Genomic DNA, 23,547 nt, shown 5'->3' on the forward strand with positions numbered 1-23,547 from the left:
GCATTTGTAGGTACAAACTCACATAGTTAGTTTTTCTCAGCAGAACTCAGTTCATTTGTTATATTCTACGAAAAACAGGGGACGCAGTTAAATTTTCTACAAAAATACACATAAATTGGACATTGCACAACACTTAAATCTTGGGACTACACATAAAATAACTAAATAAATTAGATACTACATACCTTTATCTTCATTTTCCATTTTTAGCCGAATCTATTTGAGCAAATTTACTCGATCGCCACGTAAAAATGTAAACAAGTAATTTGGCGCCTATTTTTTTTTCCCACAATCAGCTGATCGATTGTTCACTTTCACAAGCTCGCCAAAATCTTCAGGGAAGCTAAATAATTTTTTTTTTTCATTTTTAATACGTATGAAGAATTTACTTTGAGAATTTGCAAGAAAAAACGTAATCCATTCACATAAAAATTTCGACTTTATGCCAAAAAAAACGAATTCTGGACCATAGTGCAGCGGAGAGATGTATTTTGTGAACAGAGATAAGTTGTCCGGCATAAGTGATAAGTTTTCTGCCAGCGGAGAAACGTTATTCATCAGCGGGGATAAATTTTCCGCCACCGCAGATAAGTTTTCCGCCAGCGGAGAGATGTATTTTGTTAGCAGAGATAAGATGTCCAGCTCGTAGTAGCTGTTCCTTAATGCTTAATGCGGGCTTTCCGATACGTAGGTGCCGCAGTAAATTTCTTTACCACTTTTAGGAAAGCAAATTTAGAAAAATGATCGAGTACTACAAAAATTCCCGGATCGACTTCGGGGGTACGGACCTAGAAAATCGACGTAAAGTTTTTGAAATAGACGAAAGGTCTCCCCTGGCTTGCCCATTGGCGGACGTAGAGGATGATTGGGGTGCTTACAACATTTGCACACTTCGCAGTTGTTTATAAACGCTTTTACATCGCCAACTAAATTTGGCCAATAATAGAAGCGTCGAGCTCGTTCTAGCGTCTTATTGATCCCACTGTGAGAAGCTAAGGGATGTTCGTGGCCTTATTTAAGCACTTCTGTCACCAGATCTCTGGGAACCCACAGTTTCCAGTACTGTAAAGTAGTGATTCTAGGCTGGGGTCAGTCTCAGTCTGCCCAGGGTCACCTACAGTTTATTTGTAAGTTGCTGAGACGTTGAGACTGGGGGGGGGGGAAGGCGGGTCGTTGGCGCATGGATCGCCGAGCCGCCGTCAACGACGGGGCCTTCGGGAGAAATTAGGGGGGGGGGGGGGGGGGAAAGCGGGCGTTGGGCCGGTCGGCGCGAAACTCACCCGAGACGCTGCACTCCCCGACTTCAGCAGGGTAAAACCCCTGTTGCCAAGGTCGAGGTGGGCCGCGGGTCCGGGGAGGTGAAAGAAAAGGATAAGGGGGGGGGGGCGCCTCTGTCGAAACGCGTACCACTTCTCACTCCAGCAGGGTAAAACCCTGTTGCCAGAGTCAGAGCGGGAGCGTAGTGACCGAGAACAGTCAGGAAAACGGGTGGGGAGGGGGTGGAGAGATGACCGCAGTCGGTGGTCCGACCAGAGAAAATAAATGGAAGCCAACGCGTTCTTAATTCTATGATCGAAGTTTTATTGGATTGGTTCCCCTCGCACTCCCTCCTACTCCTACTACTACATTGGCCATCGGCCAGCTCACCCGCGGATCCGGCGCCTGTGTTCCCGCAGCTCCTCCATGCTTTTCTCTCCTCTCTGGCGCGCGGCCGTTCAACACTTTTCTTTATCTCTTCACTTCGATGTCCGCGACGTTCCGTCTTCGCTCACTTCCCAGAATCGACTCCTTCTCTCGCTACGGTCGCTCGACGTTCTCGCCACGCCTCGCGCTCGTTTTCGGGCCAACGGGACTTTTCCGAAAGAGATCCGCTCTGCTGCCGGCTGAGCATGGCTCTCTCTCCTCGCTGTCTTCTTTGCGGTTGTTCCGTGTGAGCTGGCCGTTTGGCGGGATTTCGGCTATGCAAAACATAACTAGCTTATTTACTACTATAGCATATGATTGTGACTAATACAATTATTATTATTATTATTATTATTATTATTATTATTATTATTATTATTATTATTATTATTATTATTATTATTAACCCTTGTTACTATGTGAGGGTCCCAGTATGGGTCCTCACACCCTCTCCTTACTTCGGGGGGCCCGTGAGCGAATAGTCACTTTGCTCGTCTTGCTGATGTGGACCTGGAAGAAGGTGTTGTCCGCCTCTGCCAAGAATCGGACATCTTTACGCCGCGGGTTGACGAGTTGTGCCAGGAGCCGGGCTTTCAGGGTGTCTGGCAGCCGGCCGTCGGGCGTACGTACTCTCCAATCCGCCTCCCCAGTCACCCAACGAACGGCTGGGTTGGGGGTCGACGTTTCTGGTATCTCCGGACGGCCGCCGTCGATATGTAGGATGGCGTCCAGATCGCGGACGGCCGGTAGCTCTGCGTCTTCGGTGGCGATGTCTTCGGGACGCAGGATGGCGTCAAAGTTGCTGACGGCCGGTAGTCCTGCATCTTCGGGGGCGATGTCTTCGGGACGCAGGATGGCGTCAAAGTTGCTGACGGCCGGTAGTCCTGCATCTTCGGGGGCGATGTCTTCGGGACGCAGGATGGCGTCAAAGTTGCTGACGGCCGGTAGTCCTGCATCTTCGGGGGCGATGTCTTCGGGACGCAGGATGGCGTCAAAGTTGCTGACGGCCGGTAGTCCTGCATCTTCGGGGGCGATGTCTTCGGGACCCAGGATGGCGTCAAAGTTGCTGACGGCCGGTAGTCCTGCATCTTCGGGGGCGATGTCTTCGGGACCCAGGATGGCGTCAAAGTTGCTGACGGCCGGTAGTCCTGCATTTTCGGGGGCGATGTCCACGGGACCCAGAATGGCGTCAAAGTTGCTGACGGCCGGTAGTCCTGCATCTTCGGGGGCGATGTCCAACCCGTCTATCCGTTCGAGAAGGTTGAGCGTATCAAGGGCCCCGAAGAGTGCCGGAAGCGGTGGCTCTTCCCAGCGGAGCACCTCTTTTTCGAACTCCGTCGGCTCGAATTGCTGGCGGTATCCGCGTGCGGTGGCACCTGGCAGCCCGTCAGGGATAGTGATGGCCTCTGCCCCCTCGTCGGGGCTCGGACCCGGAGCGGTGTAGTCGGCTGCTTCTCCTACGGTGGCGTGTCCAGGGCCCTGCGCGTGCTCTTCGGCGACCTGGTCGGGGTTGACCTGGCTGGGGCCCTGAGCATGGGTGAACGTGGCTCTGGCGGCGTTGCCAGGGCTTGGGTCCCTGTACGTCTGGGCCACGTCTCCTGTAATATTGACGTGATCGGGGTCTGAATCGTGCCCCTCGATGATCTGGTCGATGCGGGGCCAGCTTACGACGTCGCCGCATAAATTTTCCCAGCTGAGGACCTCTGGGTGGACTTGGAATTCTCGCGGAGTGGGGCGAAGAATCAGTTCCTCGATGATCTCCCAGTCGACTGGGGGCTCCGGCCTGGCTTTTGTCGTAGTTCTCCGTCGGCGGGGGTCTCTCGCATTCGATGAGCTGTGAATAGGAATGGACTGGTTGACTACAGGCAAGAAATACTTTGATACTCTATGAGTGCGGCGGAGCGGTTATAGACTTAATGAGAATCTCCAAAATGTCGGCCTTGGTTGGTCCCTTCGGTACAATCACGGTTGCGGTTTGCCCTTGAAGGAACAGCCACGCCCGCTTCGTTTGGTGCGTCGTTCTTCGAAGGATGTCCGGGTCCCGGAAGCGGATGTGTCCAGGAGAAGCGGCCACGCACGCCTCGTTCGGTGCGTCGTTCCTCGCAGGATATCCGGGTTCCTGAAGCGGATGGGTCCAGGAGAAGCAGCCACGCACGCCTCGTTCGGTGCGTCGTTCCTCGAAGGATGTCCCGGTCCCGGAAGCGGATGTGTCCAGGAGAAGCGGCCACGTACGCCTCGTTCGGTGCGTCGTTCCTCGCAGGATATCCGGGTTCCTGAAGCGGATGGGTCCAGGAGAAGCAGCCACGCACGCCTCGTTCGGTGCGTCGTTCCTCGCAAGATATCCGGGTTCCCGAAGCGGATGTGTCCAGGAGGAGCAGCCACGCACGCCTCGTTCGTTGCGTCGTTCCTCGCAAGATATCCGGGTTCCTGATTGGTTTCGTCTCTGTGTATCCGGGGTGTCAGCATCGTCGTGGCGGTTTGAGTAGATCTGCGTTGTAATCAAGATTGTTGTATATTGGTTCGGTCAGGGTCGTCTTCACTGTCCGTCCTGATCTGGTCGGTCTTTTCGTCATCTTCGTCGATGGTCGGGTAGAACGCCTTCAGGTCGTTCAAACTGGCTGATCGCTGCTTACGTCCGTTTAGAACCTGTAATCGGACGAGATTCGGAGAGAGAAACTTGGTCACCCGGTATGGTCCCTCGAATTTCGTGGCCAACTTGGAGGCGAAGCCTTCGGCTGCTTTGGACAGAGTGTGGCGACGTAACATCACTTGGGATCCAATAGCCGGTTTCCATTCCCTACGGCGGAGGTTGTAATGTCGTTTTTGCTCCTCTGATGCTTTGTCGCAGTTTGTTTTTGCGATTTCGAACACCTCTCTCATCTGTCGTGCCCTGGTCTCCGGGTCGGCGATGCTAGTTCCCGTTCCTGGCGTAACCTCGTCGTACAAGGCGCCTGGCAGTCTTGGCTCGCGACCTTGGATCAAAAACGCGGGGCTGAATCGCGTCGAATCGGACACGCTTGAGTTGATCGCGAGCGTGATTTCTGGCAAGAGCTCGTCCCAAGTGTTCTGTTTTCCGTCGATGTATTGCGCCACCATCGTTTTAATTGTTCTGTTCGCGCGTTCTGTTGGATTTTGTTGGGGAGTGTACGGGGCAGTATGCTGAAGTTCCATCCCTAGCCTTTTGCAGAATCCTTTGAACGATCGGCTGGTAAACCGTGCCCCATTGTCGCAAACGAAGGTACGAGGGGTACCAAAGCGGCTTAGGATTCTTTCTCGGAATGATCTTTCCAGGTGTGGCGTAGTTGCCTTGCGTAGAGGCACCAGTTCGACCCACTTACTAAATGCGTCGAAGAAAACCAGGAGGACGGTGTTTCCATGTTTGGAGCGGGGCAACGGCCCAACAAAGTCGGCGCATAACACGCTGAAGGGTTCGTCAACTTGTCTGGTGAACATTTTCCCCGCCGGTTTGAACTGGCTCACCTTGTATTTTTGGCACACTACGCATTGGCGAACGTATCTGGCGACTTCTCGGAACAGGCCTGGCCAGTAGTACTTTTGGGCGACTCGTGTGCTTGTTTTTCGGATTCCTAGATGTCCGGCCGTCGGGTGGTCATGGCATTCTTTTAGTACGCGTCGTCTATGTTCTGCAGCGACGCAGAGTTTCCATGGGGTGGAGTCTTCTTCTTCGGGCACGGTGTGCAGGCGCCGATACAGTTGTCCACTCTCGCTTCGGTAGTCTTCATATTTGCCCGGCTGCTGCCTGATTCTCGCCAACATTTTCCTGATCCACTTGCACTGTGACTCCTCCTCCAGAGCTTGATGTAGTAACTCCAATGGTTGGCGGGAAAGTGCATCTGCTACCACGTTCTGCTTCCCTCGGCGATAGTGAATATCGAATTGATACTGCTGCAGCTCTAAAGCCCAACGTGCTATCCGTCCAGTGGGGTTGTCGATCGAGTTGATCCATTTGAGGGCGAGATGGTCCGTGATCACGTCAAATCGGTATCCTTCCAAGTAACAGCGCAGCTTGCGGATTGACCACACTATTGCCAAGCATTCCTTCTCAGTAACGGAGTAGTTCCCCTCGGCTTTGGACAAGCGTCGACTCGCGTAGGCTATTACTCGTTCCTCGTCCCTTATCTTTTGTGTAAGGACGGCTCCTAATTCTTGTTCGCTAGCGTCGGTTTGCAATGAGAATTTTTCAGAAAAATCAGGGCAGGCGAGGACCGGCGCTTCAGTTAACCTGATCTTCAACTCCTCGAAGGCTTTCTCCTGTTCTTCCGACCATTTCCATTGCCGATCTTTCCTTAACAACGCCGTCATGGGTTCTACTATTTCGGAAAAGTTGGGTACAAACCGCCGGTACCAGGAGGCCATACCGATGCATCGGCGAAGTTCCTTGACACCTGCCGGGGGTTTCAGGTTGCGCACTGCGGCGATCTTTTCAGGATCCGTGTGTATGCCGTTCCCGATGACGTGTCCTAAATACTTCAGTCTGCGTTTGAAGAAGCTGCATTTGTCCTTGTTGAGTCGAAGATTAGCCTTGCGCAGCCGCTGTAGAACTGTCCCAAGATGCCGCATGTGGTCCTCCACGGTGTGCCCGATGACGATAATGTCATCAAGATAGGCGAATGCGTGTGGTTCCATGTCGGGGCCAATCACGCTATCCAGTGCTCGCTGGAAGGTCGCGCCGGCGGAGTGAAGGCCAAAAGGCATCACTTTCCAGTGAAACAATCCGCGGCCCGGCACGGTGAACGCCGTGCACTCGCGGCTGGTTGGGGCAAGCGGAATTTGCCAGTAGCCGCTCTTCAGGTCCAGGGTCGATATGTACCTGGCATCTCTCAGCTGTTCCAATATGTGTTGAATCCTGGGGAGGGGATACGCGTCGGGGATCGATCGCGCGTTCAACTGTCGGAAGTCTATGCACATCCTGATGTCACCTGTTTTCTTGCCCACGAGGACGATTGGGGCGCTATGTGGACTCTTCGAAGGTTCAATCTGCCCTTCCTTAAGCAGTTCGTCGACCTGTTTATTAATGACGGCTTGCATAGCGGGGTTTTTTGGATAATAACGTTGTTTTATCGGCTTGTTGTCGCGCATCACGATGGTGTGTTCTGCAATGGGGGACACTCCGCTGAGGCCGTCGAATTGTTTCAGTTCCTGTTGCAACCATTCGGTGATCCGGGGTTCCAGGGGTTCCTCGTCTTCGGGCTCGAATCCAGGGGCCAAAACGTCGGGCAATTGGGATATACTCACGGTGGCCACTGTTGCTCCTTGTGTCCGTTCCCTGGTGCGCCTACGGCGGGGCCCGTTGTCGCCGATGCCGGGCTCGAATCGCACTCGTTTCTTGGATCGCTGCTGTACCTCGTGTACCCGGAAGGGGTTTTTCAGCATGGCTCTGTGGTCGAGGCCGGGGAGCGCCGATGTCCATCCGGGTTGGTATCCTGCCGGGGTCGAGACCTCGCCCGAATTCCTAGAATTCCTTGAAGGAACGGCCACGCACGTCTCGTTTGGTACGTCGTCCCTCGCAAGTTTTTCCCACCTCACCATCATGGATCCCAGGGGATCGGCCACGCGCTCCTCGTTCGGCACGTCGTTCCTCGTCGGTTCTTGATGCTGGGCGGCCCGGTCTCGGCTGAGATTCGTAGGTTGATCCAGGTGGGCTGTGGATCCTATGTCTTGAGTCCTGGTATCATGGCTGTGTTTAAATTGCAGGCGCAAGGGGACTCCTCCACACTGCAGGGTCGCGTCTATTCCGCATAGGAAATCCATCCCGAGGAGGACGTCATCAAGCACGTCTTTCATTACTAGCACCGGCATCTTTACTTGTTGATCTCCTAGTCGTATGTCTGCCATCAGCGCCTGAGTCAATTCCCGGAGGGACCCATCCGCCAATCTGATCGTCGTTCGTACCATCGCTATCTCTGTCCGTTGTCCAGCTCCAGGGCTTTGCGTTCGCTAACGAAGCTCCGTGTGGCGCCTGTGTCCAGAGTAGCGAGTAGGTCCTCTCCTTCCATGGTTACTTGCGCGCGAATTCGTCCTCTCTCCAGCCGCAGGGTTCCCTTTACTGTCTCGGGGTGGGATTGGCGGTCTTCGCCCGGTCCCCTGCCGAGTGAAGCGCCTGTCCGTTTCCCGACGAATTCCTGCGACAGCATTCGATGGTGCGTAGCCCGCGACGGCCGCAGTCCCAGCAGTACAAGACTTGGGGCTGTTTACACTCCCTGGAAAAGTGTCCGGACCCGCCGCAGTTCCTACAAGCATGCTGCACGTCGATTATGGGGTCGGCGTCTTGGAGGATGGTTCCATTCCTGACATCCGGCTGCTGCGAGTCCGTCGACCAATCCCTCACCTGGGTTCTATCGTGCCGGAGATCCTGTGTCCTCGCAGCCGCGTGATTCCTTGGTCTTCGTTGACCAGCCGTTGGCCCTAAAGTTTCCCGCGGATGGGTGTCTCGTGCTTGGTTCGCGTAGCCCGTGAGCTCCGACGGTCCCTTGTTACGCGTCACCTCGAAGTTCACAACCAGTTGCGTTAATTCGGAGAGAGAATCAAAATCTTTTCGTCTCGTAAACAACTGGTATTCCGGGAGCATGTTATCGTATATCCTTTCCAATTCCTGAGCCTCGGTGTATCCCGCGCGCTGCATCATTAGTCGAATGTCCACGAGGTACGTTTTAAACGCTTCTTTTGGTCGTTGAAAATGGGTTCGGATCTCGTCCTCTAGCCGTTGAAAGTACCGGGGAGGCAAAAAAAACTCTGAAAACTCTTTGCGAAAGGTCTCCCATGGTTCTCCACTAAGGCGGCTCGTTCGAAACCAACTCTCGGCCCGACCGGTCAACAACACGAGGATTCCTTGTGATAAGTGTCGTAGATCTATCTTATAAGTGGCTGCCCTCTCTTGCACGTGCTCAAGGAAACTTAACGGATCGCCGGACCCATCAAACACGATTCCCCAGCGGACCATTTTCTCGGTGACCGCAGCGTTAAAATGCTCTTCGTTCCAGGTGGACCCCTTCGTTGGTGGGTCCTTGCTACCGTGCAGGTTTCTCTGCGCGGCACCGACGTCGATGCCATGGAGTAGGCTCTCTGCCGGCACAGCGGATCCCGAGGCCACGATACTTCGGCTACTGGCGGGTACGACATCATACGCAGCCGGGGGATGGGGTTGTAGGCTAAGAGGCGCGAGTGTAGAAGGGCGGGGAGAAAGTGGTTTAACCTCTGGAGTCACGGCGACTCCGTACTGGGCCTCCAATTCCTCCAACCGAGAACGCGCCGTACTTGGTAAATCGGCCGAGTTTGCGAAGGTCGCGAGTCGACGTCTCAACTCTTCGACAGTTCCAGCGCTGTCTAACCCAAGCTCCGCGGTAATCATCTCCAACTCGTTCTTGCGCCTGACCGAAATCCACTTGACTCCCATGTTGAGTTGGTCCGGGTCACTGTTGCTGCACGTGGTCTACGATCAAATGTCTGGGGTGTCGCCCGAGGAGTCGAAAAACGTAGCTAAGGACGCGGCGAAAGACGGGGCTCTGAATCCTTAAACGGCGAGGACGCGTGCGAGGCTATTCGGTGGTGAATTACCGGTGGGCCGTCTTGGTCGTGGGCCTGGACACGGGGGCTGGCAATTAACACGCGCTTGTTCAGGGGTACTTTAGTCGTTGGTTTCTGCAGGATTGTTCCGGTTAGAATCCGTTGGTTCGTGTTCAGTTTCGGGGGGAGCGCGAGGTGGACAGAAGACGCGGGGATCGCTGTCTTTCGCACGTTGTATGCTGCGGGATAGGGACCACTGTATGCTGCGGGATAAGGACCACTGTATTTTGCGCGTTGTGTACTGATCGAAGGCAGGGGATCACTCTGTTTCACACGTTGTATGTTTGACCGAATGCTGAGGATGACTGTCTCTTGCGTTGTATACAACCCGGCTTATATTGGGTCTGGCTGAACGGCCGAGCCTCTGCCGACGTCGACGTCTCGGAATCGGCCGAGAACACCACGCGAGGGAGCCGCGGGCGAATGGTTAGGTAAATAGTCGAAGATCGGGGGGTGCGGGTAGTATGAGGAAGGGATAATTTCATGTATTATACTCGTGGGTCGTTCGGCACATGTCCGCCGCCGACGCCCAGAACTGTTCTCCGGTCTTCACTCCCTCTCTCCCCACTGAAATGCAACAGAGGTCTGGCTGCCCTTGGCTCTTTCCCCACTGTACCGGGCGCTATGATCCCGCATGGTTTTGTCTGAGTATAACGGAATTTTCGTTCTGCTTTGCGTGCTGCTTCGTCGCTGGTGCTTCACTTGGATTTTTTTTTTTTCTCTCTTTCTGCTGGACATGGGAAGGGCATCACTATGCTTTGCTTGGCTGCGGGCTGTACTTTCATTCCGTCGTTTTCCTCTCTCATTTCCTCTTTCCCGTTCTCTCCTCTTCATTTGATGACGGCTAACGGGGATTGTACAGCTTTTCAGCCACGCTTTGCTCGCTGCTGGCCTGTACATTCGTATCGTATTTTCTTATTGATACCCTATAAATTTCTCCTCGGTTTGATGCGGCACTACCTACGCGATCTACTTGTGGGTCTTTAGGCCACGAAGGGTGAAATCCCCCCCAGAAAACTATCGTTTGAATTGTCTCAACAGTCCCTGCTCGGGCGCCATCTGTAAAGTAGTGATCCTAGGCTGGGGTCAGTCTCAGTCTGCCCAGGGTCACCTACAGTTTATTTGTAAGTTGCTGAGACGTTGAGACTGGGGGGGGGGGAAGGCGGGTCGTTGGCGCATGGATCGCCGAGCCGCCGTCAACGACGGGGCCTTCGGGAGAAATTAGGGGGGGGGGGGGGGGGGGGGGGAAGCCGGCGTTGGGCCGGTCGGCGCGAAACTCACCCGAGACGCTGCACTCCCCGACTTCAGCAGGGTAAAACCCCTGTTGCCAAGGTCGAGGTGGGCCGCGGGTCCGGGGAGGTGAAGGAAAAGGATAAGGGGGGGGGGCGCCTCTGTCGAAACGCGTACCACTTCTCACTCCAGCTCAACGGGTGGGGAGGGGGTGGAGAGATGACCGCAGTCGGTGGTCCGACCAGAGAAAATAAATGGAAGCCAACGCGTTCTTAATTCTATGATCGAAGTTTTATTGGATTGGTTCCCCTCGCACTCCCTCCTACTCCTACTACTACCTTGGCCATCGGCCAGCTCACCCGCGGATCCGGCGCCTGTGTTCCCGCAGCTCCTCCATGCTTTTCTCTCCTCTCTGGCGCGCGGCCGTTCAACACTTTTCTTTATCTCTTCACTTCGATGTCCGCGACGTTCCGTCTTCGCTCACTTCCCAGAATCGACTCCTTCTCTCGCTACGGTCGCTCGACGTTCTCGCCACGCCTCGCGCTCGTTTTCGGGCCAACGGGACTTTTCCGAAAGAGATCCGCTCTGCTGCCGGCTGAGCATGGCTCTCTCTCCTCGCTGTCTTCTTTGCGGTTGTTCCGTGTGAGCTGGCCGTTTGGCGGGATTTCGGCTATGCAAAACATAACTAGCTTATTTACTACTATAGCATATGATTGTGACTAATACAATTATTATTATTATTATTATTATTATTATTATTATTATTATTATTATTAACCCTTGTTACTATGTGAGGGTCCCAGTATGGGTCCTCACAGTACATTTCGTCACTAATTTGTTCACCAGTGACGTGTTCAGCTCGACGATAAAGAAGATTATCCATTACTTTTACATCAGATAAACGATCTGGATTAGCTTGAATTTTCGCAATGAGTTCCTGATAATCGGTTGATTTAAACGCTTTAGATTGAAGGTCTACTAGACTATCAATGCCAATATACGATAAGTCTTCGGTATGCACTCGTGATAAGGCATCCGGAACGATGTTCTGACTACCCTTTCTATGGCAAATCTTAAAGGTGAAGCCCTGCAGTTTCAGTGCCCATCGAGCTAGTCTCGAGTTTAGGTCTGTCTGTGACATCAGCCATTTTAAAGAGGCATGATCGGTAATGATGGAAAACTGATGTCCTTCTACATATGCTCTAAATTTCTTGATACACATTAACGCTGCCAAACACTCTTTTTCGGTTACGGAATAATTACGTTGGCATGGGTTCAATTTGCGCGACATAAATGCGATGGGTACCTCGTTGCCATCTTCATCTGATTGCATCAGAACACCACCCACTCCTGTGTGACTCGCATCACAATGGATTGCAAAGTGAATGGTAAAATCGGGACTGTGCAACACAGGAGCGTTACACATCTGTGATTTTAAGGAATCGAACGCGTTCTATGCTTCATCGGTCCATTCAAATGTTCGCTTGCTCTTAAGTGTATCTGAGATGGGCGCTGCGATACCCGCATAATTATACCCGATACTCAAAATGAGTATTGGGGTATATTAGATTTGTGGTGAAAGTAGATGTGTGTAACGTCTAGAAGGAATCGTTTCCGACCCCATAAAGTATATATATTCTTGATCAGCATCAATAGCCGAGTCGATTGAGCCATGTCTGTCTGTCCGTCTGTCCGTCCGTCCGTCTGTCCGTCTGTCCGTCCGTCCGTCTGTCCGTCCCCTTCAGCGCCTAATGCTCAAAGACTATAAGAGCTAGAGCAACGATGTTTTGGATCCAGACTTCTGTGATATGTCACTGCTCCAAAAATATTTCAAGACTTTGCCCCGCCCACTTCCGCCCCCACAAAGGGCGAAAATCTGTGGCATCCACAATTTTGACGATACGAGAAAACTAAAAACGCAGAATCGTAGAAGATGAATATATCTTATAGAGAGCAAAATCTGAACCAGATCGTATAATTATTATAGCCAGAATCACGAAAACAATTTCACTCTTTCTTCTTCTGTCTCACTCTAACACACAGGTTTCATGGTCGGTTTTGCCAATTTCAAAATATGAGTTCAAGGATCTCAGAACCCATAAGAGCTAGAGCAACCAAATTTGGTATCCACACTCCTGTGATATCGGACCTTGACCGTTTCGTGTCCAAATTTCTCCACACCCCCTTCCGCCCCCGCAAAGGACGAAAATCTGGGGCAACCACAAATCTCAGAGACTATTAAGGCTAGAGTAACCAAATTTGGTACACACACTCCTTTAAGATGTCACTATAAAACGTATATCTCAGAATTTCGCCCCACCCCCATCCGCCCCCACAAAGAACGAAAATCTGTGCCATCCACAATATTGCAGATTTGAGAAAACTAAAAACGCAGAATCATAGAAAATGACCATATCTATCCGGTTGCTGAATTTGGATCAGATCAGGTCATTTTTATAGCCAAAAGGAACAAACCAATTTTCACTGGCTATGCAGCGCCCGACGTCACGCTCAGACTGATTTTTTGTCTCTCTCGCACACACTCTTTGTCGTGTCGCTTAATATGAGCGCCATCTGCCGGAGGAGAGCCATACTGACCTAGTATCGGGTATAACTGTAGAGTTGCGGTGTCCGCAGCAACTCACAACGTTCCCCCTCGTTTTTTATGAATTTGTGGTACCAACACGTGAGACCCAAGAACCTGCGGACTTGTTTCATGGATCGGGGGACCGGACACTCTTGAATCGCTTAGACCTTCTCCCCATCTGTCTGGATAGTTCCGTTGCCTATAAAATGGCCTAGATATTTGACCTCCTTTAGGCAAAATTTGGACAATTGGAATTTGCCAATAGGCATCCTTCAAATCGATGCTTGAGATGAACTCAGCTCGAGGAAGCCGACTGAGAATGCCATCGATCAATGGCATGGGATAAGCGTTCTTAACAGTGACTTCGTTAAGTTTCCGACTGTCGATGCATAATCGCACCTTTCCAGGCTTACGAACGAGGACCACGGGTGACGACCATGCGCTATATGATCCTTCGATAACTCCAAGAGCTAACATTCGGTCTACCTCTACGTACTTCAGCCTTTCTACTGCTGGAGGCACGGCATAATGTCGTTGTTTCATTGCCTTAGAGTTGCCCACTTGAATTTCGTGCGACAGCCAGCCCGTTTTTCCCAGACCTTGCTTCGCAAAGGAGGGAAATAAGTTGAGCGTATCTGCTAACTGAGCTTGCTGCTGCTTCGAAAAACACACATGTAACGTACTATCGAATGTTAAGCCTGACAACTCTGGACTGGATGATTTATGGGCTAGAAAAGCAGGTAACAAATAAAAACGAGACCAAAAGTCTATGATTAGATATAGGTCTTGCGCCAAGGATGGGACTACAAACAATTTCAATACTTTCTTCTGGCCTTGAAAACCCACTTCGGAGGTGACCTTGCCAATTATTGGCTGGCTCTGCCCATCCGCCGTCCGTACTGCTGCTCTCACAGGCTTGATCGGGTTCGGATTCTGAACCAGGTCGGCCGCAAACATCCCACCTATGCAACTTATGGATGCGCCGGTATCCATCAGTCCACTGAGCGTCCTTCCCAGTACGGTGACTTCCGCATAGGGTCGCCAGTTCTTGGACGTAGTAACGACAGACGCCAATACGTTAGAGCGCTCGTTTTTGACAGTTTGCTGAAATTGGAGCAATCGCTTTCGAGATCGAGTCGGTAGTTGAATTCTTTCCCTACTTGGGGTTAAAATACAAGTGTGTGACAGAATTTCTGGAAGTTTTTGTTCGTTGCTTTCGAACTGTTTGGTTTGCGTGCACCTGTCGGTTTTGCACGGCTTGACGAGTTTTTTGGATCGTTGCCCCTAGAGCACGACGGTTTATACGTATCCCGTTTGCCACAGCCGTAACAAAAGACGGTGCGATCACCTACGCAGTCTTGATACCGATGCCCCTGACAACCACTGTTCCAACAGGAAAGGGTTACTGCAGCGATATCTAGCTGTTCGGTTTCATCGACCTCATCGCCTTCCTGGTCTGTCTGCACCCCACCTCGGACTGTACGCTTTTATGGTAACGCCAAAACCACTCGCTAGCACTGGCTTCAAATAAATAAATGGCGTTTCTGGCCACTAGGTCGAGATTACCCTCTAAGGTCTGTTTGGTTAACGCTTCTATCCAAAATATGAAATCTTCCACCGACATGGACGAATTTCCAGAAAACCGCACCTTCCATCCTGCGATTATTTGTCCAATTCTATCGGGTCGTAGTCCCGTTATCTGTTGGGATCCCCATGGGGTTACCGAGACTGCAGAATCATTAGCCTGATTTATCGTGGCACCTACGGACTCTCGAGTTGGTATTTGGAACAACTGTTCGAAGGTTGGTTTTCTCCACTAGGCTGTGAAGATCCAGCAGCTTGGTCATTCGGCGGCTGTACCGTTGGACTTGCCAAACGTTGGAATCCTATTTCCATAGTCTGAGTCATTTGAGTCATGGCTTGAAACAACAACCCGATTTGACCCATAGCGTCCGTCAACGCCTGTGCCATTTGAGCCAAGCCTGGGCTTGCTTCATTCGCTGGATCGCTGACTTCAGTTGGACCAACAGAAGGTAAATTTTCAGTATTCGCAGCTGGAGCTGCTGTCACACGCTGTGATCTGGTTCTCATTAGAAGCTGAGAAGACTCTACATTCGAGGCGGACGCCTGCGCTACGGCTAATTCCTCCGCTAAGCTAAGAGCGGATGATTGTAGGGGCTTGTTGCACGCCGGTCACACGGTCTTTTCACCTCTTCTCGTATTAAAACAAACTAAATTAAATACGTGGTTACAACTTGTTCTTAAAAGCTGTGTCCGATATTCTACCTGTCTTACGCAAATACAGCAGATAGTATCGGAATGGTCGTTTGGATCAATCTCGTCAAAACTCTAATTTAATGACATCCTATCCTAATTTTACTAATATATGATTTTCTGTTCTACTCTTGATTATTAACTTTTAAAGATCGATATATCTACTCTGTATCCACAAAAACCATGCACCCTTCGTCTAATACGAATGTGTCCCCCACTGACTCTGTTGATATTATTTGTTTGATATTGATTGTTCACCTATTGAACAATGTTGCCAATTGCCAAAAGTTTACCTGCAATGCAAGATTTTCTAGTTAACTTGGAATGAGGGTACGTTTTTCATACCCGTGTCAGAGGCTGGAACTATATTGGAGATTATGGTGCGACACATGGGGCCCTGAATGGAGCGAAAGACTCCGAGAACCACCGACAGATATAAGTGCCAGGGCAGGAAAGCAAAGCCCTTGGCCAGACTGCTGAGGATCAATGCAACCACAGATAGACCAAAGATCTGGAAGAAGAGTGCAAGTACTCAATACCAAGGGGCTTTCCTGGGCGAAACCTATACCTTTTTAAAAATCAGAAAGCCTAAGAGAACTCCTATCAGAGGCACCGATTGACTGACTGTCTCAAAGATGGTTTACTCGCGAACAGTCAGGTGAAACTGTTGACGCACATACAGATACATCACAGTCACAACGCCATCTGAGGAGACACCGTATCAATCATTCTCGTAGATCTCGTAGTCAGATGCCAGGGAAACACTTACCGCCCACAAAGATGGAGACACAGCCAGCCAACGTCACCAGCCAAATGATGGTATGCGCATTATTCTCCCTCCGCTTGAAGCAGGTACTGAACATATCCTTGACGTGTTTCAGACTGAATAAACCAGGTTCACTCTCCCCTTGGTCCTGGGGTTTCTCGGGTGGCTTATCAGCCTTCTCGGATACGTTCAGCTGCTGGTCAGAGATGGTGATGGTCACAGCCGCATCCTTTTGTTTCTCTGGGACATCTTCATCATCCTGCCGCATGCTCAGGCTCTCGGGCAAATAAAAAATTAAGAAGAGTGTGGTCAAGACAAGCATCGAACGGCATAGACAAAGCTGGAGAGGAGCGAGCCGCTAATGAGGGCCAGAAACATAATTAGAAACTGCTACGCAATCCAGCTACTCGAGGTCAATCCCCCAGACAATGCACGACCATGCACATCTCTTGGGAATTAATGGATAAAGGAATAAGTCTTATGACACTGCATTGAGATGCGGCTCGCATTGGTGGACTTTATAAAAATTTTCTTGGTCGGGGCATGCCGACAAAGCCCCACGTTGGGCGCCAAATTTTTATATTTATCATTCTTAAAACGTTCTTAAAACCCTGCCATAAAATCGGGACAGACTTTTCGAACCCATTGCCATTTAAAATTTGTTTTTAATTATAGCATACAGCGTACAGGTTATAGGAGCTGATATAGGAGTAGGAAGTACGCGCTGGCTTCGGCTTTTGTCTCTGGTCGGCAGGGTGTGGGCATGGAGGATATTTTACTACCCATTTAGAGCTCTGGCAAATGATCGAGATAAGAATTTATATATAACGAGGGGGAACGTTGTGAGTTGCTGCGGACACCGCAACTCTACGTTTATACCCGATGCATAGTCAGTACATGGCTCAATCGACTCGGCTATTGATGCTGATCAAGAATATATATACTTCCGACCCCATGGAAACGATTCCTTCTGGACGTTACACACATCCACTTTTAATACCCCATTACTCATTTCGAGTATCGGGTATAAAAACAGTATTCATATATTATAAATACTTAATACTTTCACATAATGGCAAATCCTAATAATGTAATCAGACCTGCCGTTCTGGTTCAAGACCCCAATGCGGGTACAAATATGGGTAGGCAAGAAATTACATCCTTGGTAACTAATTTAGTGAACACTTTTTTCGAACGAGCCTTACTTAACCCTAACACTGACTTCCTCAACGCAGTTGATCAAGAAATAGACCCTGCACTTCCTCACAGTGCACCTGACTATGACAAAATCCCAGACTTCGTGAAAAGCATTCGGGAATTTTCGGGAAGCCGATCCGAATTTAGTTCTTGGAAGAAGGGAGTAGAAAGGATTCTAGAGGACTTTGCAGACACAGTAGGAACCCGAAAGTACGTTGGGATCCTTCAAGTCATTCGAAACAAGATTGTCGGAAATGCCGATACGGCATTGGAATCATACAACATTCCTGTGAATTGGAACGCTATTTTCAAATGTTTGACTCTACACCATGGTGATAAGAGAGACGTGAGTACATTAGAGTACCAAATGACCATGCTGGTGCAGGGAAATCAACAGTCAGTGGAAGATTATCATCAAGTTGCTTATCAACAAATGTCACTGATTCTAAATAAAATAGGTTGCATGGAATAGGGAAGGGAAGCAGAACAATTAATGCCCAAACTATACCGCGACAAAGCATTAGATACTTTTATCAGAGGACTACGAGGAGATCTTCCTCGACTCCTTGGTATGAAAGAACCAGCAGACCTCCCAACAGCTCTACATGTTTATTTAAAATTAGAAAACCGAAACTATCGTTCTTATTATGCTAACGCCAAACCACCCACTATTGGATATAGGGGCTCAAACCAAAAACCAATTCCAGCACCCCGATCAAATATCAATTATAACAATTTTAGGCAACCTCTCCAGTACCACCAGTATAATCAGAATAAACCTTCGATTCCTCCCAGACAAAACTATAATTACCAAACACCTCAAGTTACACAGAATTACCCCCGTCAAAATTCCCTCAGAATGTAATTCCGAATCGTCCGATCGCACCAAAGCCAATTCCAAAACCAGAACCAATGGAGATAGATCCAAGTCTCCATACTAGAAATGTCAATTATATGAATCGTCCACATTTCCAAGCAGGAAAATGACGCCCAAAAACTCAAAATGTAATAGAAACGAGGCGGAACGTTGTGAGTTGCTGCGGACACCGCAACTCTACAGTTATACCCGATACTAAGTCAGTATGGCTCTCCTTCGGCAGACGCCGCTAATATTAAACGACAGGACAAAGAGTGCGTGCGAGAGAGACAGAAAATCAGTCTGAGCGTGACGTCACGCGCTGCGTAGCCAATGCAAATTGATTTCTTGCTTTTGGCTACAAAAATTATCTGATCTGATCCAGATTCAGCAATCTGATAGTTATGGTCATTATCTATGATTCAGCGTTTTTAGTTTTCTCGAATGTGCAATATTGTGGATGCAACAAATTTTCGTCCTTTGCGTGGGCGGAAGGGGGTGGGGCGAAATTTTGAGATGTACGTTTTATAGTGAGATCTAACAGAAGTGCGGATACCAAATTTGGTTACTCTAGCCTTAATAGTCTCTGAGATTTGGGGATGCCCCAGATTTTCATACTCATTTTGAGTATCGGGTATAAAAAAAAAATTGCGTACGAGTAGGGAAAGGATACTAGGAAACGGAATACAGGGGTCAAAGGGACAGATCAGCATGGATACGTAAACGAAGAAGATCACCGGTCAGATCTTTGTCGTCTGCGGTTTCGCCCATTGGCGAGAACGCCCACCCTACCATGATCCTTCAGGGCCACCTATAAACAGCAAGGATCCCTCCAACAAAGACTGCGGTGGGTCACATCTCCGTCAGACGAAGTTGCATGGTTCCGATATAAGATATTTAGCCTTGGTTCATTTCCAAACTAACTTTATTTAAGCAATCCACAGTTCTTCATTTAAATTCCTATAAAACCTAACGCTAATAGAATCTAGTCCCTAATATAAGCCTGCTATTCGATATTGTCTTACATTTATAGGGTATTACTATACAGCATATACTGGGGAAAGAATATCATAGGGGCGAGGTAGGGTATAATGATCTTAAAGCTATAAAATGGATTAGTAGTAGGTATATATAAATGCACGAGCTAGGTTATGTGTTCATCATAGGAACAAGGAAACTTCAAACTTCATTACGTTAACTTGGTCAGTGCCAAAACCAGACAAAAATCGGGTATATGGAAAATCGCTTAAAGGCATGAGTAATACGTGTATAACACCGTGATCATGGTTGAAGACCAACGAATAGTTACCGCACATTCATTCTTTTCAGATGGCTTACTTGGTTCAGGATAATCACTTACTATACGATTAATAGCTTTGACTCCCACGCAGAAAGATCTTTCGTTGTGTGTTGGATGAGATGATTTGATGGGTGGAGGAGTATGATGATGTGTGTGATTGTGATGAGTATCTGCATAGATGATGGGATGAATGCGTGGCAACCAAAATCAAAAACTGTAAAAATAATCGGTATTAATACACTACTCATTTGTTCAAGTTCGACTTAGCCCATGGACAGGAATTCCCTTTTTGTTTATACCGGATTTAATTGGCTGTTGCAAATTTTGGCCGTATCAAAAGAACGTAGTTAAACAGAAAGCGGATAAAAAAACAGGGTTTCGCATATCGGGTCTAATTTCGAAAGAAAGATAGAAAATATAACTAAATCCGAGGCGGGGTCGATGCTTCCCGGCTGGAGACCGAGTTCCTACTCGAGGTCTGAAGGTGGCACACGATTGTACCGGGCGCAGGTAACTGCTTCCGATGCCAAGGGTCAATGACCGCGGTCCATCTGCGGCGTGAGGTTAGGTACACCCGCACACTTGATGGCTCGTGGGGCGACTGGTGTATTTGAAGAGTCAGTCAGATCATCCCCATGGATCCAGGCGACGCTTGCAGAGCCCACCGATCGGGTTTACTGGAAGAGCATTCCATGCCCTCGGCTACCGCCTCATCCGAATGTCAAACGGTGGGGGTTTAACCGGTGGTACGGGAATAACCAATCCGTAACTTCTAGACCAGCGTTTCAATACGTAGATACTAGTGGTGCTAATCCTCAACAGAATTGCACCACTGTTTCGAAAAATTTTAGTAAACTGTGGGCGCTCGTTTTCCAAATGGTCGAACGGCTGCCCCAGTATTGGCAATATATAACTGGCGCGTCCACTCAAATTAAATGATCACTTTGAGCCGCACTTGGCACTTGCACTAGGCTTTGACTTTGGCTTGACCTTGGTTAAGAGAACTGGATCAGCTCTACAAGACTTCTTTTTCCACTGCCGGTCACTCTGACGGTCACGAGGAGAAAAAGAAAGAGGCTGGGACTACTAAGTACAGCAACCCACTTCTGTGATATGTCACTGCTACAAAAATATTTCAAAACTTCACCCCGCCCATTTCCGCCCCCACAAAGGGTGAAAGTCTGTGGCATCCACAAATTCGAAGATACGGGAAAACTGAAAACGAATGAAGTGTACTTCTGTGACTGTCCCTCGACAGGCCCGTGAAAATACCCGTTCGACAGATCCAATGTGGTAAATACCCTTGCTCCTTCTAACTTTTCGATAACACAATCCATTTTCACCATTGCAATGGGCCTACTTTTACCATTCGAGTGAATGTTTGTAAATTTCTTTTCGTTAATGCTTATCGTATCGTTCCAGGACTTTAGTAAGTACGTGCCCTTTAGTTTTTCATAGCCGTCTTGCCATGTTATTGTTCCGTTGAAGTTATTTAGGAGGAGTGAGTCGAAATCTATTTCTTCTATAGGTTCGATGTGTTCTGCATTGCTGTAGTTACACGAGGGATCTTTCCCTATCATTAATCTGCTAATACAGTTATCGTGGTTTAAGTTGATTACATTATTTGTTGTGCAAATTTTTACGTTATTGTAGTCTTTACATGGTTTATTAATTCCATAAGTGTTCAATTCGTTAATAAATATTTCTTGGAAAGGTAAATTAACAAAGAGGTTTCTTCGGACGACAGGTCGAATGATGATATCTTTATAGGTTTCTTTTTCTAAGTTAGGGATCTTAATAATATAGAGTAGTGTGTTTTTATTATATAAAATTGAGACGTCTGCAAATCCAAGCATTTCTTCTACTGAATTGAGTGGGGTTAGTAATTCTTCAAAGTTTTCTTTAATTGTCTCTAATTCATTTTCGTTAAGAAAGAATGTGTTTACTATATTTATTTTTGCCCATTGAATTGCATATTTTACATTAATTAGCTCTTCTTTTATAAGTCGGGCCTGAATTTCTAAACTGATGGCTATTTCGCATTGTCTTTCTTTATTGTATTCAAGAGTCTATTATTTATTTCTGTAAGTATGTTTATTCGTTTCTCAAATTGTGTATTTATTACTATTTGCTTATTATAATTTCAAATGATATCATTAAGATTATTTTGGATCATATTTAGAACCGCATGATCGGGACTTCCGGCTATATATTTCAATGCCGATCATATCTATAGATCTACTGTGTCGAGTGGGTGTAAGTGTATTTAATATAATGTAAGTTTGGTTTATTTCATGGTCCAAGGTATTATAAAAAACATTATTTTTTTAGGTATTTTTCTATATACCAACGAGTTTGGTCTAGCGTTTGTTTTATTAGAGTTAAATCTATGACATGAATTAGTTTTGTATGTTCTGAGGTTAGTTTGAATGGTTAAAACATGGCATTCGGTATAGTTAGTTTTTTCGATAGATCCAGCTACTAATTGTAAGAGGAGAAATGATGTTATCAATCTGGAAGAGAATGAAGAGTATCGAAAAAGGTTTTTTCGGGTATTTTCCGTTTCGTGGTGCTTTAATCGGATGGAACCCGCAATCGGATAAATCTTTGGGTTTTGGGTGTAGTTATTTCATATAATATAACCTTTAGTCATTTTAATACGGACATGGACATGGACCTATGAATATCGGACAGTTATGAACTTTTTATGATAGGTTACGTTAACCCGGACGGCCCTTAGCGGGCCACGCATAGGCCAATCTGGCCCTTAGTTATCCGGATAGGGGGGGGGGGGGGGGGGGGGGGGGGGGTTTAAGTCTCCGAGAATCGAGGTGTTTTTAGCGTAGGCCAGCAGTTCCTGTGGCGTCCTTTTGGAGGCATCTTCCAGTGATGCCAGCACTGGGGCGCCCAGGTATCTCCTCCTTGCCCTTGAGAGAGACAACTGTCTCTGTTGGTGATGCCTAGCTTAGCTGCATGTGCAGCAGCCAGACTTGATGGCTCGTGGGGCGACTGGTGTATTTGAAGAGTCAGTCAGATCATCCCCATGGATCCAGGCGACGCTTGCAGAGCCCACCGATCGGGTTTACTGGAGGAGCATTCCATGCCCTCGGCTACCGCCTCATCCGAATGTCAAACGGTGGGGGTTTAACCGGTGGTACGGGAATAACCAATCCGTAACTTCTAGACCAGCGTTTCAATACGTAGATACTAGTGGTGCTAATCCTCAACAGAATTGCACCACTGTTTCGAAAAATTTTAGTAAACTGTGGGCGCTCGTTTTCCAAATGGTCGAACGGCTGCCCCAGTATTGGCAATATATAACTGGCGCGTCCACTCAAATTAAATGATCACTTTGAGCCGCACTTGGCACTTGCACTAGGCTTTGACTTTGGCTTGACCTTGGTTAAGAGAACTGGATCAGCTCTACAAGACTTCTTTTTCCACTGCCGGTCACTCTGACGGTCACGAGGAGAAAAAGAAAGAGGCTGGGACTACTAAGTACAGCAACCTACGTTTTTTCCACACTTTCTATGGTCTTCTTCTGTTATACAGAATCCAGACACAGCAATATTTAATAAAATAGTGCACGGCAGAAAAATTGCATATCAAAGCGTTGCCGCTTGGTCGCAAAACAGCTGTTGATAAGCTTTATCAAAGCTCAAAAGATCTTCAACTCGAATTTTTTTACGGCCTAGTTTTAGGCTGTAATTTTGGGAGTTAGCCGTGGATAATTAAAATACAAGAAGGCACGACAAGCGTCGAATATTACAGCTTTTCCTGGTTTGTAGATTAGCTAATAGTCGTACTGTTCCAAAAATGTTCTCCATCGTTTTATTCTCGCGTTGCCATTCCAATCGCTCATAGAATGGGTTAAGGGTTGATGGTCGGTTTAAATTTTAACCTTTGCTCCCCCATAGAGATAATTTCTCAAAGACTTCAATGACCATATTATTGCTATCATTTCTTTTTCGTTTGCTGCATAATTTTCTTCGGCTTTCGAAAGGGTTTGGGAAATGAAGGATATTGGTTTGTCATTTTGAGCAAGAACTGCTTCTAATGCGAAATTTGAG

At 48.4% G+C, this 23,547-nt stretch overlaps 1 protein-coding gene and 1 pseudogene across 1 annotated transcript; both read right to left on the reverse strand.

The window, feature by feature from the left end:
- Window positions 1-1,486: 1,486 nt before the first annotated feature.
- LOC117185438 (uncharacterized) lies at window positions 1,487-11,204 on the reverse strand. Its single transcript, XM_033385674.1, has 2 exons — window positions 10,857-11,204; window positions 1,487-3,517 (listed from the first exon to the last, which is right to left on the reverse strand). Exons 1-2 carry the CDS (start codon window positions 10,892-10,894, stop codon window positions 2,125-2,127), a joined length of 1,431 nt encoding a protein of 476 aa, XP_033241565.1. The 5' UTR covers window positions 10,895-11,204; the 3' UTR covers window positions 1,487-2,124.
- A 4,412-nt stretch (window positions 11,205-15,616) lies between these two features.
- Window positions 15,617-20,846, reverse strand: LOC6899444 (uncharacterized; annotated as a pseudogene).
- Between the last annotated feature and the right edge of the window lie 2,701 nt (window positions 20,847-23,547).

Source organism: Drosophila pseudoobscura, unplaced genomic scaffold, assembly GCF_009870125.1.
Source record: "Drosophila pseudoobscura strain MV-25-SWS-2005 unplaced genomic scaffold, UCI_Dpse_MV25 Unplacedtig00000077, whole genome shotgun sequence".
Taxonomy (NCBI): Eukaryota; Metazoa; Arthropoda; class Insecta; order Diptera; family Drosophilidae; genus Drosophila; species Drosophila pseudoobscura.